Source organism: Mixophyes fleayi, chromosome 5, assembly GCF_038048845.1.
Source record: "Mixophyes fleayi isolate aMixFle1 chromosome 5, aMixFle1.hap1, whole genome shotgun sequence".
Taxonomy (NCBI): Eukaryota; Metazoa; Chordata; class Amphibia; order Anura; family Limnodynastidae; genus Mixophyes; species Mixophyes fleayi.
Genome location: NC_134406.1, coordinates 63,494,388 through 63,510,603, shown reverse-complemented (window position 1 = coordinate 63,510,603; position 16,216 = coordinate 63,494,388). Strand labels below are relative to the sequence as shown.

Sequence of the window (16,216 nt, the reverse complement as noted above, 5' to 3'; positions counted from 1 at the left end):
TTTTTGTTATCCGTACAGACGGTAAGTTTCCCAAGACATAAGAGCTGCCAGCAAGCTGTAGTAGCCTTTAATTGGTCACTCTCCGAAGATTTTATTGCAAGCCCGTTAATTACTACATGTACTCATGATTAGTATTCCGAACATGGAGGCCACCATTAGATTGAGTGAGCCATTATCTTCCTAAGATTTTCCTGCAAGTCTGTTGCCGATTCATAGTTTCCCATATAAAATCACTGGATTGAGTATTATTATCTTTACATATAAGATGCCACAAAGGTTCCGCAGCGACGTACATAGGGTATAGTGTATCTTGAATTAAGATAATTTAGAATTAATAGAATTAAGATGTGTAGAACAAAGGCATTTGTATCAACTTCCATTATTTCAATATTTTAAATCTGATTCTCATGAGGACTTACAGAAATTCAACGAAGTTTGTTAGAAAAGAGGGGATAGAGAGAAGACCTACCATTCTATTAGCTCACATGAGAATATAAAGAGGAAATGTATTTCTTTATGACTGTTTTATCTCTTGTTAATAAACAAACAAAAAGTGGAGAAGATGTAAATTAATAAAATTATGTTTTCATTTTAATTGTATACTAGCCATTGTGTTATAGGTGCTTACAAAAATGGAAGATTGAATCACTCGTAATTAAAGAAGTCATATAATATCAGTTCCTGATGCTATATATTTAGTAAAGATGCTCGGGCTCGGTTCCATGAGAACTGTACACACCCAAACTTAGCAGACCCGAATACCGAGCCGAGATCTTTCGTGCGCCCTTGGAATTGAAAACGAGGCAAAACGTCATTGTTACATCGTCGGATCTCGTGAGTTTTGGATTCTATATGTACCGCCCTCCACGGCAACCCAGCGCCATTTCACAGAGGGACACAGAAGGGGTTGCACAGTTCCTGGCAGTCTCTAAAGCAGTTGAGCAGCGTCATAGGTAGAAAAGAAAGAGGAGGGGTAGCAGTGTTCTTCAAAGTCTCCAGTGACATTCAGGAGAGCTTCATTGCTAATGGTCATTGCTGAAAAAGAATTAATAAGCCTGGTAGGCTTGGTCTTCTAAATCTGCAGTCACATTACACTGTGTTATATAGGTCAAACACAAAAAGGAGAGCTCAATTGCTAATTGTCATTTCTGAAATACAAATAATAGGACAGGTAGTCTTGGCGTGAATTTGCAGTCAAATTGTACAGTGCTATATAGGTTACACACAAAGAGGAGAGCTCCATTGCTAATTGTCATTGCTGAAATACAAATAATAGGGCTGGCAGGCTTGGTCTAAATCTGCAGTTACATTTTACTGTACCATAGCTAACTCAGAAACAAGAGAGGTGGCAGGATTCAGCACTGAAACAGAAATTGCAATAATAGGGCTGTCAGTGTTCTTAAAAGTCTCCAATGACATTCTACTGTGCTATAGCTCATGCAGAAACAGGAGAGGTGGAATTGTTCTTGTCACTCTCCAGTCTCAGTCATGATGATACTAATCCTTCTACCTCATGTGCTAAAGTCTATGTTCAAGTGCATAGTGGTTTTAAGTCAGGGAAACTAAAATGCAAATAAAAAGCTTTTACCTTTGTAAAGAAAAAAACACCTCTCTGATAAAGGTGAAAGTTTACTATAGAAAAACATGAAATTGCCAACATGCCATTCTACCCAAAATATTAACAAGCATACCAGCATCAGCTAGCTCCCTTGTCTCAGGACTTGCAACCTACACTGTCATCATCCTCACCCTCATCAGTGTGTACATCATCCTCAAACAATGCTAATTCATCCCCACTGGAATCCACCATCACAGAAGTCTGTGTACTTTGATGTAATTGCCTGTAATGGCCTTCTTCATGGAATTTGTAGTTCATTTTACGGCAGACCTGTCACGATTTTTGGGCAAATCTTTTAGACCAGACCAAATGTTAAAATGTTGTGCAGACTCATCTGCATCACCACTGGGTGTCTTGGGAAAGCTAAGTTTTTTCCTAGCAGCAATTTAGAGAGAAACTGAAGGAGGAGACATCATTGTGTCATGTACCACTTGAACTGTCAGCTTGCTGACCAGGAGCTCATTGCATCTCTTGAGATCTGGGTCAGTTGGAGAGAAAGAAAAGACATAGCTCTTAAACTTAGGATCAAGCACAGTTGCCAAAATTTAATGATCTGATTTCAAGATGTTAACAACTCTTGGATCCTGGTGAACCAAATAAAGTACTTAATCTACAAGACCAACATAATTAGTGGAATTGCTTTGTTTCATTTCCCCCCTTCAATTTCTCTTGCTGCTTTTCAAAAAGTCTAATTAGGGGAATCACTTGACTCAAAGCCAACAGTGTCTGCACTCTCTTCACAGGTGACTACTTTGAGTGTATTCAGCACCTTACACAACATGGAAAATATTCTCCACTGCGCTGGACTAAAGTACATCCCCCTAAATTCTATTATTCTTGCAGCTGCTGCATTCTCCTACATGCTGTTGCAGAATCCCGAAAATTACCCTAAATATATCGGGACACAGACAGCATCTCCTGCATGTCATTGTCATTTTTTAAAAAGTTCTGTACCACCAAGTTGATTGTGTGCGCAAAACAGGAAATGTAATGGAATTCTCCCCGCTGTAATGCTCTAACAATATTGGTGGAGTTATCAGAAATCACATTCTCAGGAGGGTCCAAGCAGGATAAGCCCTGTTGCAATGACATCCCTTAGTTTTTCAAACAGGTTGCTGTATTACCTCTGTCCTGCGCCTTGTGTCATCTCTGATAACCACCTATCACTCCCACCTTCAAGACTTGTCCCATGCTGCTCCCCACTTATGGAAATTCCTACCAAACTCAAATCAGACTTTCCCACAGCCTTGAAATCTTTAGATGCTCTTTGAAAATCCATCTCTTTCTTAGAGGTGACCTTATCCTCAATAACACTATTCACACTAATGCACCCTCACAACTATCCCAATCTCCACTCTGAGCCACACATGCTACTCTTGTTTCAGCTGTGCCCTCTTCCATTTAGAATGTCAGCTCTTTAATGAGCAGGGTCCTCCACACCCTTTGTTTTCATGTCTCCATTCATTTAGTCTGCCTGGTCTGTTATTGTTTTATGTAGGTCTTGTTTTACGTAAGCCCTTGTCTTCCCTACTGTACGGCGCTGAGGAGCACTGTGGTACCTTATAAATCTATGATAATAATAATAATAATAATAATAAGCCTCAATGAAGCAGATGATACACAGAGTAGCCTGCCTCTGAATAATGTGATGATCTTGGGTACATGCTGCTGCTGTCCCTGCTGGTGAAGACGAATCACCAATCCAGTGGGCTGTCACAGTCATATAATCTTTAGTTTACCCAGTTCCGCTTGTCCACATATCTGTGGTTAAGTGTACAGTGGATAGAATGGCATTTTGTAGCCCAATAATTACATTTTTCGAACCTTCTGGTAGAGGTGATGAATAGCTTTTCTAGTAAAATGGTATCGTGATGGAATTTGGTAACGGGGACAGAAGACCTCAAGTAACTGTCTAAAATCAGCTGCATCAATAGTGGATATTAGACGCAGATCTAATACTAGCATAGTCGTCATGACGTCTGTGATCCGCTTTGCGACTGGGTGACAGCTTTCATATTTGCTTCCTCTTGCAAATGATTGTTTAACAGTCAATTGCTATAAACTACTAGTAGTCTTCTTCTTGGTCTGCTTCTGGGTTGAAGATCCACTCCCAGGAGCAGCAACAATAGGATAGGGGAGGAGCCATCTCGCATTAGAAACTTGGATGCAGGACTAACTCTGATCACTTGTGAGGATACTGATGATAAAGGTGTTGGAGGTGTAGATTACAGGTGCTGGAATGTAGCTGAGAGAAGGGAGGTAGCTGATGCTGAACTGCTTGTTGTTATTTTTTAGCATAAGTTTCTGATTTTCAGAAAAGCTTTCCATGAACTCGCTTCAAATGCCATAACATGGATAAGGATCCTAGATGGTTAAGGTCCCTACCTCTACTGACTGTGGCTTTACAATGCTACAAATGGCTAGACAACTGTTGTCAGGATTTGGGTAAAAATAATTCCTCACTTAAGAGGTGGATTTTTGGTCCTTTGCCCAGGCATGACAATGGCCTTTTTCTCATTACTGGCAAGAACTGCAGCAATTTTTCTTTGAAAGTGTATGAAAATCATATTGTGACCTATGAGGTGGTCAAAATTGAATGGAAATGACTGGAAATTAGTGTTATTGAGGTTAATAATAATGTAGAGAAAAAAAGCAAACTTATGTGATTTTAGCAAAAAAAATAGAGATCCAAAACCAAAACAAAAATATGCAAGGGTGGTTTTGCCAAAACCAAAACATGAAGTTAATCCAGATCCAAAACCAAAACCAGAACACAAGGGTCAGTTAACATCTCTAATTTTTAGTGCTCTGAAGTGATTCAAATATTTTTTTGGTCTACAATAAATGTATAAAAAGAAAAAAACAACAATATATGGTGGTACGATGATAATGCTGCTGCCTGCCTGTAGCCACACACACTTTCAAGACCACCAGCTACAAGCTCATTTGGGCTTCTTCTGTTTCATGTCACAGTATGTCATTTGTTTGTGTTATGATCTCCTTAATGTACAGCGCTGTGTAATAGGTCAGTGCATTATAAATACAATGATAATAATTTAACAGAACTGCATTTGTTAACAATAATTTATTTTCTGAGAGATCATTTATAAAAGAATAACTGTGGCATCATGACTTAAGTATTTACTTGGACCACTGTTTAACTCTGATAATGACAAAGGCTGCATATAACACTACTGTAACTAATTGTGATATCACAAGTCACTTGTAAAGTCCTTGTCCTTGAGCTCTTAAATGACTTGTGCTATACTTATAATGTACGCCACGGGCATAATTTATATTATCTTAATATAATTGGTAGATGGAAATAAAATGTACTCTGCACCAGAACAAGATATTAATTCACGCTCCAAACTGCAAACAAATCTTACAAAGGAATAATTTCCTGTTCCTAACAGTAGTGAAGTTTTAACATCTAATCTAATCACTTTTCAATTTTCTTCATTACAACAGGGGTGAAGCAGGCTTCTGCCTCACAGCACTGGGGTCATGAGTTCGATTCCCGACAATGGCCTTATCTATGTGGAGTTTGTATGTTCTCCCTGTGTTTGCGTGAGTTTCCTCCGCATGCTCTGGTTTCCTCCCACAATCCAAAAACATACTAGTAGGTTAATTGGCTTGTATCAAATTGACCCTAGTCTATGTCAGTCTGTCTGTGTGTATTTATGCTAGGAAATTTAGAGTGTATGCTCCAAAGTGGCAAGGAATGATGTGAGTTCTCTGTACAGCGCTGCGGAATTAGTGGCACTATATAAATAAATGATGATGCTGATAGACTGTGATGAAATGCACAGAGAACACAGTATACACAATGTATCTGCAATACTGACTAATATCTACCTTCAGTATGGTTATGTTCCATGTAAAGCTCTCCACGGCCTTAAGCATTTTCCTCTCTTTCAAACCTTCTTTAGCTCCGATGGAATTGATGTTCTCGTGGAATTCCATGGCTGAAAAAGATACAATATATGTGAGACAAGTGGCAATTTTCTATGTGTCATTTAATGTCTTATTGTTATTACTTTAAATTATATTTAAAGTCTAAAATCTGCTTTTGTGTAATCTGAACTTGATTAAGACAAGAGAAGATTCTGAGAATTAAAACGACTGAAAGGAGATTGGAAAGAAAATCTTTAGAGAGAAAAAAAAAAGTCCAGATTGAATTTATTAATGTCCAAGAGGCAAAACCCCCCAGAGAGTATGGAAGTGGTCATATTGACACGTGCATGGTATGATTGCTCTAGTAGGAAATAAAATATTGATTTTGTTTCTTCCTCTGGGAAAATCTGTTGTACTAGTTATACATTATTAAATGCAGATTGTACAACAGATATGCTAAAGTCATTAAAGTGGCCAGTCGCTTATTAACATGTTCTGGTTCAACAGGAGATAAAATTGGTGGCAATATATAATCGTAACAATTTAGTTTTACATAAATAACTTTATATAAAATGTTTTACAGTACGCTCTGATTTTTTACGACAAGCGAAGAAAATACAGAGCCTGCACTATGAGGAACACAGTAAAGTGTCTAGATTGCAGGAGAATCAAGGGCATTTCATTTCAAATCCAGGTACCAGCTACTAGTGACCCACTGATCATCCCTATAGTGATTCATACATTTAGTATATTAAACTGTAACGGCAACATACTGTACAGTACATAACAAACTTTTAATCCCACAACATGCAACAGCAGATTACTGTTGCTAGGTTTAATTTAAGTCTGCACTACCACCTAAAAAACATTTTCCCTAAAGTGATACCTCCCGCTAGTCTGGGGTAAGTGGCAACCTTAGGAAAAACAGTCATTTTTCTAGTGTTTTGCGGGTTCTGCAAAGCAGAACTGGCAAATTAATTATTCTGCCCATCTTTAAATAGAGAAGGAGGGGGTGTGTGAGCAGGAGGACCAATTACAAGCTGCAATCTCTTGATTGTGGTTTGTGATTGGGCTTTCCGCTCAGCTCCGTCCTCTCAGGGCTGAGAGAGAAATTGGGGAGCACCAAGAACCAATGCGGTGATGGGCAGCCCCCGGGCTCCAGCAAGGGGCTCCCTTAGGATAAAGATTCCTATGTGGTAGAGCAGCTTTAAAAATGATATAAACTAAACCAAATAGAAGGATTATTATTATTATTAGCCTTTATTTATAAGACGCTACAAGATGTCCGCAGCGCCGTACAGATTACCAACATTAAGACTTGTTGAAGTCGTATAATTGGAACTAAAGTATATTGGTCAATATTGTTTTATCGGTCGATATGCTACACGTGGCATACTGCGATCGCACGGTAAAATACGCACGTACACACTAGCTTACAACATTTAGTTATTTATATAATTCATATTCATATTGATTCCATTCTACAGTGATTTATATGCAGATAGTATTTAGTTTAGTATTAGTTTATATATATTGATTATATGTACACCTCAGAGTTATTTAAGGTTCAGGTTATAGGAAATGTGTCATGTCTGATATCATTCTAATCCCCTATTCATCAGCAGCTGTCCGGTTCAATCGCCGAAGAGATCGCATATTGCATACTCTAGTTATTGATGTTAGGAAAAAAATAGTCAGAGTGATATCAGACTATAAAATGCTAATGGACTAGTTGTAACTGGTTTCTGGGTGGAAGAATCATCTGGAATGTTGACCTCCGCCTTTGAGGGGGTTGTTTGAACTAGCCTATGACCTGTTTACCCTGGACCCACCTGAAGTCTGGACCTATAGAAGCAAGCCACATCATCTGCATTGTTCTCTCTGTAACACTGAATGTATATTATATATATATATATATATATATATATATATATATATATAATCTATATCTATATCATAGCTGCGCTCCCACTAGCTTCAGTCATTTCTCTGACCACAGTATTCAAGGGTGAACTACTGTCCACTGGTACCCGTGGAAGCGCAGCGGTATGTATGTATCTTTTGGTATTGGCTGTACTGTACTGTATTATATTATAATCAAATATTGAACTGTTAACTTTTTACATCTGCTAAAATAAATTACTTTGTGCGTTGGAAACACAATACAATCGCTTGGGCAATGCTTATTTGAAAACGATAGAATTACTTTAATAGACTGTACAAGGTATAATAGCACAGAACAATAAGCGATTAACACTAACTTCTTAACTCCGAGCACAGCTAATAGTAACCAGCTACAAGAAGGGGCAGCAGGGTCACAATTAGTATACAGAATAAAATAAATGGTTCTCTGCATATGGTCCAATCGCATTTAGTATAAAACCAAAGTTAATCTCTGCAGCCTGAGCAAGCTAAAAGCAAGGAACATTGTCAAGGACACTGTTAGGTACAAGAACTTCCAGGAAGAAAACAAATCTTCAAAACTCAGACTGTTCCTAGAAAACACCCTCTTTATACAGAGAGGAACTAAGCCCTGCAGGGATTGTATTTTTATATTTCATACAAATGTATTATGATAATGGATATCTAAAAAAAAGGTATATCATTATGTGATGAAAGATCTAAGGAAAGGCACACGGTGTGCATTGTCAAGAAAATGAGCAATGAATACAGTTGAACAATAAACATTTTCCAATATACAACACTTGAGCAAAGTGCATCACCTATATTCACTTAGTCTAATTAAAGATAGCCGGAAAGAAATAGAATTCATTGATATAATACAATGGTTAGGTTACTAAGACCCCTATCAAAATACAGTAATATGAATTTTTTTATTGCTGCAATTAATCATCAATAAAAAATTGCCCCAGTGATAGAGGCTCCAAGCAGTTAACGTACCACTTTGCGGGCCCATTCTCAGTGGATATGTGCACCCATGAGCCAGCTAGCAAGAGGGCAGTGGAACGGAAAAAAAAAAGGATAAAAATGATAAAAAAAGTATTTTTAAAAAATGCTTTATTATTTTAATATTGGGAGGCTTTTAAAAACATGCATTTAGGCGGTACCTGTAGCGTTATTTTGCTTGTTAAATAGGCTTTACATAGGCAACATATAGCCGCTAACCACTTGATGTATAGGGAGAAATGTAATAAAGCCCCACAGTCAGCGAAAATATTCACTGGCAAAAGGACTTTTTACACTCTGATAATTCTGCCACCAAACGAGGGAGCAGACAGAAAGGCGAGGTGTACACTGGAGAATTTTCCAAACGATGTGTTATCTACAACGATTGCACCTTTGACTGAAGGTCCGATCACTCGGGTGATTCATGCGTACACACTAGACACATTTTAAACGATCAAGAAAAGACAGACCGTCTGGGCTGCAACTTTTTACAACCATATTGTCATGTTAAAAGATTTTAATTCCGTACACACTGAAACGACATATGACGTCCCTGTAGCGATATTACCAAGAAATTTAAATAAAGGGCAGAACATCCACGATATGAACTTTTCTTGTAGACTGCAGACAAAGGTGTAGACATATACAATACACATCTATATACAAAGTTATATAGTACATAAACACAGGTGTATAATTATTCAAGCAGACAGATCCAATACACATCTTGTAGACTGTTTTGTAGACTGTGCAGACAAGGGTGTATAATTTGGCAGACATACGCTTCTATTGCTTTTCCGTTACAAGCACCTAATTGAAAATTGACTGACGTGCGGACGCACCACGTGGGACATCTACAGACAATAGAAATTTACATACACACGCCCCCGAAAGGAGTCGCAGTTTGAGGAACTGTCCAGTTGGTCGTGGAATCTGTCGTGAATTCATATGCAGTACATGATCGGAAGGTAATTGGAACGAGATTATTAAGCTGTATGACCAACCTAATGAGCCGACATTTGGCACTTTGGGAAGACTTTCGACCATCGTGTGATTCTACACACTAACGCGACATCCGACCGAACTGACGTATGTTGGCTGATTGGCACGATTATTGGACGAAAAAGCTCCAGTGTGTACCTAGCTTTAAAAAGTACAGAGAAGCTGCTGGACAGACATTAATGATCAAGCTCTAAGCAGCTACAGCAGACACATTACAGAAGCAAAGCTATAAACATCTTGTATCAGACATGTTTATGCATAAAGCACACAGATGCTTCCAACTTAAATGTAAACAAACAGGACAGTAAACAATACCAAAATTGTAATAGACTGAAAACAAACAAGAAAAAATATACTGAATTTGGCAGCGCTATTTAGCCTAGGGAAAGACGTCTGCAGTTTATAAATAGTTACATGTGACTGTAGAAATGCATGAAAAATGTTCCCTGCATGTGGGTAGAATTACAGGGAGATCTTCACCTTCGAGAAACCATCACCCTAGTTAGTGGTTTTCTAGCCCGCTGAGGATCCTCCATCATTACCTTAAAGGAGTTCTGTGGATCCGGGAGCAGTGGCTGTTCAATGACAAAGGGCACATTCTGCATTTGAAGGGAAATCTTATATCACTGCAGGGAAATAACTCTACAGATGTCAGACACAAGGCAGTGGAGGACAGACCTGCATCAGACACCATTATATTCATGAAATAGAAGCAGCTTTATTGGATCCAGTTTAGACTGAATTTAGTAATATTGGCATAATAAGAATAACAATACCTCAGTGAAGTATAGAACCACTGTAAAACAATAGACCTAGATAATGTTTCAATATAAAGCAATCAATTTAACCATGATGATACATTTTACAGAATATGAATATTTGTACAAGATGATTTTCAGGGGCAGTAACAATTATTATAAAAATGGAGCAGTCATTAAAATCTTAACTGCATTGGAATCGCATTAATACGCATGCCATTCCTGATAATAAGATATACATTTGTGCCCCTCATTTTCTGTCTTCTGCTCCCTGCAATAATGCCATAGGAATTTTTTTTTTACATTATCTGTTGGAGAGAGCAGAAGATCCTGTGACACCAATCACACGTGATCATCAGGAACCCGTCATGAAAGCTACACTACTTCACCGAATGTGTGTAAGGGGCACAGCAGGCATGCTCCTGCCATGTCATGTGATGTCTCACTCTCATTAATACACATGAACATGTATGGCCTACCCAGAAAATCTTCATGCAGACATGCAAAATTGGAATTTAGAGACTGTATAAATATAACAAACAGTAAATGCAACCTATGTTCGTTTAGGTTGTCTTTCAGATACCGCCTTAAAGAATTGTACACATGGGTGCTAATAAAGCATCTCTAGTATGTTGAGGGCTTTTCTGAGCGCTCTATAAATTAGGGTTCATTTATTTTCTAAGCTTTTTCTGCATGTCACAGTGCTTCCCGAAACTCATCATCTCCAAAAACCTGAGCTCATTATCTTTCCTTCTGCCAATGTTGTTTTCCCTCCCATTATCTCCCTCTAGGTTGACAACATCACTTTTTCGCCTGTCACCCAAGCCTGCTGCCTTGGAGTCAACCTCGACTCAGCCCTCAGCTATCCAGTCCCTCATTAAATTCTGCCACTTCCTTCTCCATAACATCACGAAAATGCATACCTTCCTCTCTCAGGAAGCAACCAAAATCCTGGTCCATTCAATCATTTCTCTTCTGGACTATTGCAACCTCCTTCTCACTGGCCTTCCCTGACTCTCACTTTTCTGACCATCAATCCATACAGAATGCTGCTGCTAAGCTCATCTTCCTCTCCCACTGCACCTCTTCCACTTATCTCTGTAAATCCCTTCATGGGCTCCCTATCCATTTCAGAATTCAGTTCAAGATCCTTATCCTCAGTTACAAAGCTCTTACCAACACTTCTCCCCCTTACATCTCTGACCTTGTCTCTAGCTACATACCTACCCGGCCCCTCCGCTCTGCCTCTGACCTCCTCAATTCACCTCTCTTTACCTCCTCCCATGCTCGCCTCCAAGACTTCTGCCATGCTGCCCCTAATCTTTGGAACTCCCTACCCCATCTCACTCAACTCTCCCCCAATCTTCAGTCTTTCATACGCTCACTCAAAACTCACCTTCCAAGTTGCCTATCCTACCACCTCCTAACCATTCTATCCATCACCCCGTCTTCCTTAACTGACATCTCCATCTTCTCCTAGTTGGACCTACAGTCTTTCACCACCCCTCCCTCTAGAACATAAGCTCCCGCAGGCAGGGTCCTCTCTACCTACTGTCCCACATCTACTGTCTGACTCCCTCGTTCCTCCTGTCATGTATTTTGTTGCACTCTGTGTGAGTCTCCATAGCATTACTCACACTCATCTGTGCTACTTATATGTATTACCTCAACTATTTGTTACTTGCTTATGTATCCAGCGCTACAGAATCTGTGGCGCCTAATAAATAAAAAAATAATAATAATGTTGAAAACACCTCACTGACATCCATGTGTACAAAACCTACAAACCTGCAGTTGTGTGTAGGGGAAGGGACTACTTTCAATAATGGTCCCTGAAACTTTTTGTCACTGAAAGGGGCATATTCAATTCTTGGCAGAAACGCCAAAAATCTTGCGGTCAGCGCACGCTGGATTTTTAGCTCGCAGCTCCCTGAGCTGAAATCCAGCTACATATTACCGTATTAACTGTACTAGTTATTCCGCGGCGCGGAAAACTAACAATTGAATATGCCCCAAAATGTCCTTTTTCTCCCTTCTCGTTTTGTTATTTGACCAATTGCCCAGTACCACTCTCTTTTTCTGCATGCTGGATGAAATTCTCTTTACTTTTTGCAGCAGAGGGAAATTCTGAATTTCAGAAAATTGGAGCACAGGTAAGCGTGACTTTTTGCACAACCAATCAGATCTGTTACTTTCTAGCACAGTTAAGAATATGAACATCTACTTGGTTGCTATGGGTTACAGCACCTTTTTTTTTTTTTTTCCAATTACTTTTGAACCAGCCTTCATAGCAGTCCTCGGGTATGCTGGGGAGCCCAACATCTGTTACATTTTTACAAGAATTCAACGATAAGTATTTCAACATTAACAAACAAGTATTTCTCTCACATACACTATGTAGCTTCGTGCTTACATTTACCAGACTGACAAATATTTTCATGGGCTGCACAAAGTATTCAGCTGTTGGCCTTCTCATTTCCCTTTCTGTGTTTTGTGTCTCAGCGATTATTGCCAAATCAGATATGCAGCCTGCATATAATGTGCCGCACGTGTTTAAACAAGATCCTTAAATGTGGTACAGATGCAAGTCGAACAGCAACCTTATTCTTCATGAGCCATGTATAGACACCACAGATCCCTTTAATTTTAATAAGTCACCTAGTAATGAACTGGCATGAAAAATGCTCTATATTTTTGTTAACACAGGTGACATTTGTCTATACCATATAGGATTCCATAAAACAAACTGAGTAAATAGCAGCAAGTAGTTAATTTGCCTAAGTGTTAAAAGCTGTTGAGCTGAGCGCCAGTAAACTGCAATGAGTGAGCAAATGGCAGCAGTGGCCGTAAATAAACTTCAAATGTAGTTTAGGGCAAAGGAACCACACAGGTACTAGGAAATAAATGGGGGCATGTACAAAAGCTGTTGGCAATTTAATTAACTTGCAAGTATGGAGCTTCATAGATCAGGGGGCACAGGAGATTTTATTTCCCCCCTGGGCTTCAACATGGCAAAGGGGTGAGTTTCTCATAGAAGTGGCAGGGCTTACTGACAGGGCCCTACCTTAATGTTTACAAAAAGTAAGTAGTAATGGTCTCAAAAAAACCTGGCATTTGTTCTATGCCAGATGAGACCTTGCATAGACAAGCACAAGGCTGTGAATGTTTCACGTTCTGTGAAAATTTAGAAAAAGTATCAGCACGACTTTTTTAAATGTAATACATTTTTGACCATTAAATGCATTTAAGACAGTTTTAGGGGTATATTTACTAAACTGCAGGTTTGAAAAAGTGAAAGTGTTGCCTATAGCAACCAATCAGATGCTAGTTATTTATTTAGTACATTCTACAAAACAGCTAGTTTCTGATTGGCTGCTATAAGCAACATCTCCACTTTTTCAAATCTGCAGTTTAGTAAATATACCGCCTAGGGTGCAAAGTTTTAGTGTGTGACTCAGGAACCTGCTTCATCAGTATTGCCTATTTTTTAAAAAGTAAACATTTTCACATGTTTACTGTAGCAAAACAAAGTAATTTCTAAAGGCAGTCCTAAAAAGTCTTTACACGTTCAGTGTCAGTACAGTTCTACAATATACCACTGGTAATGCTGGCTCTTTATGATTCACTTACAGGGCCGCAATAGGATATTGCTCTGTAATGGTACATAAGTATTCCAATATTGTCATGACAGTCTGGCTTCCAAATGGCATTGATCTATTTGAGTCTATAAATGAATTTAATTTTACATTTCCATAGCAAACAAAATAAACTTTAAGATATGTAAACATATCCACCCACTTGGTATTGTCTCTGCTAGATAACCTCTTTCATTGTAGTTTACTGTAGCAATAAAAATGTTAAAACATTACACGAACCAGACGTTTCACACAGCTGTAGTATCATTTTAAGCAGTGATCTCTTTGTTGTCTAGATTTTTAGCACAGTGCAGTCTGCTGTGGTGTGACCCTCGTTACACTAGCAGCATGGGTCATAAGCAGTGCTGCTGTGAATCAAAGAGGGTCCTGCCGGGAGGACAGCTACTGAGTTTGCAAAGCTGGCAGGAGAGAGGTCTCTTTGGGTAATTTAAAAATGAATAGTTATTGGATGTGCTATTATAGGTTACCGTGTGCCAGGTGTGCATCTACACTTTACAGTTCAATTAACCTGTGTAACGGATGACGGGAAGATCACACCTGTGCTTGTACTATCAAGCTGTACATCCAGAGAAATATACTGTAGTGTTCAGTAAACTATTTACTCTTGAGGGGAGTAGAACTTTAAGCAGAATGGGAAAACTATCCATTATTTCTCCTTTAGTCACATTTAATAATAAATAAATTTACATTCAACTTCATAGAGTACAATATTGCCAATCTCCTGAATTAGATTTATAATAAATAAAAATGTGGATCAGAGCACGTGTATGTCAAATACCAATTTCAGGTTATGGTGTGAAAATAGCTGGTTTATTGGGTGTGTCATAATATAAAACCAACCTAGTAATGTAGCTTCTTAGGAAATGGCCTAAAGGCGATGAAACGCATCAAGCGGTTTAAATTTATGCATTGCAGCACGCGGTTTGGAGTCCAAAGCAAATACTGTGTGTATATTCTCAGCCCACAAAGATATAGCAAGTTGGAGACCTGCATGTGCAGTGCGACCAGGGCTGGATTAAGGGAAGGGAGGCCCCCGGGCTAAGGGTACTGTGAGGGCCCCCCCACACTCCATGTAGTGCTTCTGCGGCACGCTGTAATGTCCTTACTGAGGAGATCTCGAGAGAGTGAGACTATGAGAGTGAGACTATGACTCAGTCTCACTTTTACGAGATCTTCTCAGTAAGGAGATTACTGCGCGCCACGTCAGTACTACAGGACAGCAGGCTGCTAACAGCATAACCTTTGCTGTTAGCTGCCTGCCATTCTCCTTGAACAGATGACAGTTGGAGCCGGGGGCGGGGACGCCCCCGACCAATGAATGCCAGTGGGCCCCACAGCTGCCCGAGGCCCCTGGGCTGTAGCCCCTTTAGCCCTATTGTTAATCCGGCTCTGAGTGCAACCACTATGAACAGAATATCAGGGAAGTCAGATGAACATTATATCTCACAGCATAACTGGTGGATTACAAATCTGACTGATGAGAGTCCCTTGATAAACTGGTGAGCATGTAACGTACTAAATTACTGGACTACTGACATAGATAGTTGCATTGAAAGAAGATTTTCTATCGCTGAGAAAAGCAGTGATAGGAAATCTGTGATATCGCCAGGTAATGATAAATAGACCCCATAGATTCATTCACGCCACATATATAACTCAGATTTTTATCACAACTCCCTAACAAATGCATACGTTCCCATATCCTCCCATACTTTTTCTTATTTCTAGATTACAGAGTCACTGTTGCTACTAGCAGACTTTAATAAATATTCTTCCACGTTTTAAATTATTCAAAATGCCCTTTAGATTTGCAATCAATTGTTTTCTAATAAACATTAAAAGCTGTCATAGCCCAATTAGCACAAGTGAACAAATCATTCCCAATGGATTTCAAGAGTGTAAAATGCAATTTCCCGTTTGAGTCACCAGCTAGTATAATGTTAGCTACAGTCTTCTGCCAAAAGATCTTAAAAGCTCAAAACGATGATGCAGCAGCAGATGAAGCAAAACTAGGTATCTACCAGCCTGAATATACATGTATAACTCATTTGTGGAATAAACTCATAGCCTACAGAGGGGTGACCTTATTGGTGGGCAACAGTGACTATATAGAAGGAACATCTATTTGTAGATATAGGAAAAATCTAGAGTCTTAGAGCAGTGATACAAACATGAAGGAAAATAGGCACCAATGTTTTTTTCTACTAACAATGCATTAATATTAGAGATCATAAAAAAAAAATCTATCTCAATCACTGGATGCTATAGAAAGACAAGACTCATCTTCTTTCTATTTCAAGTGATTTGCTTGATCAAAATTATCCTTCTATATACTCAGTAACAAGATTTCATGTTTTAGCTGAAGATAACTAAAATTA

At 39.0% G+C, this 16,216-nt stretch overlaps 1 protein-coding gene across 1 annotated transcript in view; it reads right to left on the bottom strand.

The window, feature by feature from the left end:
• The window catches only part of PLCL2 (phospholipase C like 2), a 201,554-nt gene that overhangs the window by 19,716 nt on the left and 165,622 nt on the right, over nucleotides 1-16,216 (bottom strand). The window contains exon 6 of the mRNA XM_075212311.1: nucleotides 5,477-5,586. Within this exon, the coding sequence (XP_075068412.1) occupies nucleotides 5,477-5,586 (110 nt within the window). The remainder of the gene's footprint in view (nucleotides 1-5,476; nucleotides 5,587-16,216) is intronic.